Source organism: Achroia grisella, unplaced genomic scaffold (genome assembly GCF_030625045.1).
Source record: "Achroia grisella isolate CSIRO2021 unplaced genomic scaffold, CSIRO_AGI_Agris_v1 utg777, whole genome shotgun sequence".
NCBI classification, from domain to species: domain Eukaryota; kingdom Metazoa; phylum Arthropoda; class Insecta; order Lepidoptera; family Pyralidae; genus Achroia; species Achroia grisella.
The window spans coordinates 2,758-5,752 of record NW_026713017.1 but is presented as its reverse complement, the minus strand read 5'-3'; the positions used below and the strand labels follow the sequence as shown (position 1 = coordinate 5,752).

The window sequence follows — 2,995 nt, the reverse complement described above, 5'->3', positions numbered from 1 at the left end:
TATACGCCCCGCCTAACTTTTTGTTTTGTTTGAAAGTCAGTTTAATACCGTCTAGCCTCAATAGCTGTATTTGAAAGGCATAGTTTCTAAAGTATACCGCAATAGAAACATTTCCCAAAGATTGATCGCTGTTGTCTGGTTTGGGAATGTAGGAATTAGCTTTTCGCAGTTATGATGAATTGTTCCCGGCCTTGATTGAACGTTATTTATTGAAAATGTATTGTGGACTTATACAACAATATTGACAATATTTTACAGATACATTCACATATGAAATATTTTTGCGAAGTTTAGCTATATAGCTACATTTCGCTGGATATATTTGGATGCAATATGATTGAAGACGAACCGGAATTACGACGGCGTGAGCCGAGGTTCCATCCGATATAGATGCCCGCAGATTAAAATCATATCCGTCAGGCAAGAATTGATTTTCACTCGCTCCAAAAGTCCTTCCGTTGCTTTGTCGCGTCATTTTCTGGTGAAGCTGTAAAAGCCAGCTATGGCGAATAGCTTTAGAGCGTTAAAAAAATGAATACGAATCTGCCGCCGCGGTATTTTGTATTTTTTAATGGATTTTATGTAATTAAATAAGCCAAAGATTTGTTAAGTATTTTGCGTTATTGTAAATATAATCGAAAATTAAAAAAAATACGTAATTGAGTTCGGTGGTATGGCGTTTAATCATTTATTAAACAACATTTATAAAGATTAGGTGTATGTAATTTGTACCAAACCAAATAGTACACGATATAAGTAATTGCAAAGAATATATTTCTCACGCTATTGTATTAAGTTAAGAACTGTAAAAATAGTTGTAAGTAGTAGAAACACATAAATAAACAAGTTAATGTTTACTATTATAGTATAATAACGTATAACAAGGTCGAAGTGTCTATAAAATGTGTTATTAATAATTATGATTATTTTTTAAAACAGTGATACATTATCCTAAGTAATTAAAAATAACTTTATTCGTACTTAAAAGATAGATTATACTTCAATTTAAGGTATAGAAATAAGATATATTTACATTACCAAGCATGAAAACTTTAGACACATTTTGTTAATAGACCTAATTATCTTGTTCTTTTGCTCGGTATAATTCAAGTAGATAAATGTACAACACAGTTATGTTGTCGTAGGTAATATCTAATATTATTTTACGATGTTTTAGGTTTACTCGAATAGTGCTTCAAGAATTAAATCGCCTGAGGTTAGTTATCGGGAGTTTGGGGATATTATAAACAACGACCCAGAGACTACAATAACAGATGATAATTGTAATATTTTGACCTCTGTTGTATGGGTGATTTTTAACATTTTATTATTTTTTTAATCGTTAATATTCAAAATTAAAATTTATATTTGCTACTTTTTAAAATAATTCAATATTCTTAATTTTTTTAAAGTTCCCCTTTCGCCAACAATGTCGTAGCTGAAATATTTGAATACAAATTTGATGACGTATCAATATTAGAATCATGTATTCAAATTAACGCAAACATAAGTGTAACTGCCAGGTATATTTTACAAATGTTACATGTTTGTAAAATAACTGACAAGCCCACATTAATCACTCAATATTTATACACAAGTAGAGCAAACACTCGTTTGATCTTTGAACGCTTTGTTTTGCGTCAAAAGCCGAGATTGGACGACAAAGTTCAAATTTTTCTTCAAACTTTGAGCTGGTATTCGTTCATTCTAAATGTTGCGTTTTTGTTAAAATTTGTGTATTTAATGCTATGTCTACAGAAAATGTTGGTATAAAAGTGGTTAAAAAAATCTATTGACGGCATACTTTTTCATTGTTGGATTGGCTAAAATACCAAAAATCTCACTAAATACATTTTGACAGAAAATTGTGTTAATTGTGTATTTGAAGCTAGCAAGCAGCATAGCAATTTTTGAAAAATATCTTTTGATATTTTTCATCATTACATTGACTGAAGTACTAAATATGACAGAAAACTATTTTCTTATAACAATATTTGCTAAAATATCAGCTAAGGAATATAGATATAATTGCAAATAGGCAAGTTGACTGACTGGCTTTTATTCTTCCGGGATGAAATAATGATGCTGATGATGAAGAGTGAGTCATCACTTCCATCGGAAATAAAACGTTATTGTCATTGATTAAACCACCAGCAATTTATTAAACACTATTTGTACAATTACGTATTTGTTATTTTTCCGATTTTATACAAAAAAGAGCAGTAATGAGAAGAAATCTTACAATGCCTTATCTCTATTGAGATCTCTTCCTGTGGGCCATCATATCAACTATATAACTGACTGACATGTAAGCAACATCAAATTTGAACTATTAAAAACGACAAAGGTCATACCATTTTAATTTACAATATTTATTTAGCTATAACAGGATAAGAATAGGCTTCACTGTCTTATCTTCTAGCAGTAACTCAGCAACTCAGGTAGTGTGCAAGGCTTGAGGCAGCATTCTGAAGCCACGCCTTGTCTCTTGCCTCTTATACCATCCAGAGCTCTTATCTTCGGCAATGTCAACCAGGGCCAGTCATGCATATCGATATCGTTGCTTAATCCCTCAAATCCACGTTTTGCGTGATCCTCAAATGGACAAAACATAGCCAAAGCTTCTGATAATTTTCTTCCACAGAAATATCTTGCTGATGTGGTCACCATTGAATTAACTGACGCGAATGATGCAATGATGACAAACGCACAGATAAAAATATTATATACCTTCATGATTTTGTATGTATTACGGTACAGTAAAGAGATCCCTATGGTACAGCAAGTTAACTTTAAATGTGCTTCTGATGGCGGCCGGTCTGATTTTATACTGAAAGTTCCTTATTAATATTCCAATATTTAAATTACGTACGTATTTAGACCTGTTTTCATAATTATTAAGGATATGTGACAATATTCCACATCGCGGGAGCATGTGTTTAAAGCCTACATTGACGATACATCTAAACAAAGTTTATCCAAACAGATTCCACCC

At 31.8% G+C, this 2,995-nt stretch overlaps 1 protein-coding gene across 1 annotated transcript; it reads right to left on the bottom strand.

Annotated features, from left to right (window-relative positions):
* Window positions 1-2,418: 2,418 nt before the first annotated feature.
* LOC131850599 (bombyxin A-1 homolog) lies at window positions 2,419-2,736 on the bottom strand. The gene has a single exon (XM_059200894.1). The coding sequence runs from the start codon at window positions 2,734-2,736 to the stop codon at window positions 2,419-2,421; it is 318 nt and encodes a 105-aa protein (XP_059056877.1).
* Window positions 2,737-2,995: the final 259 nt, after the last annotated feature.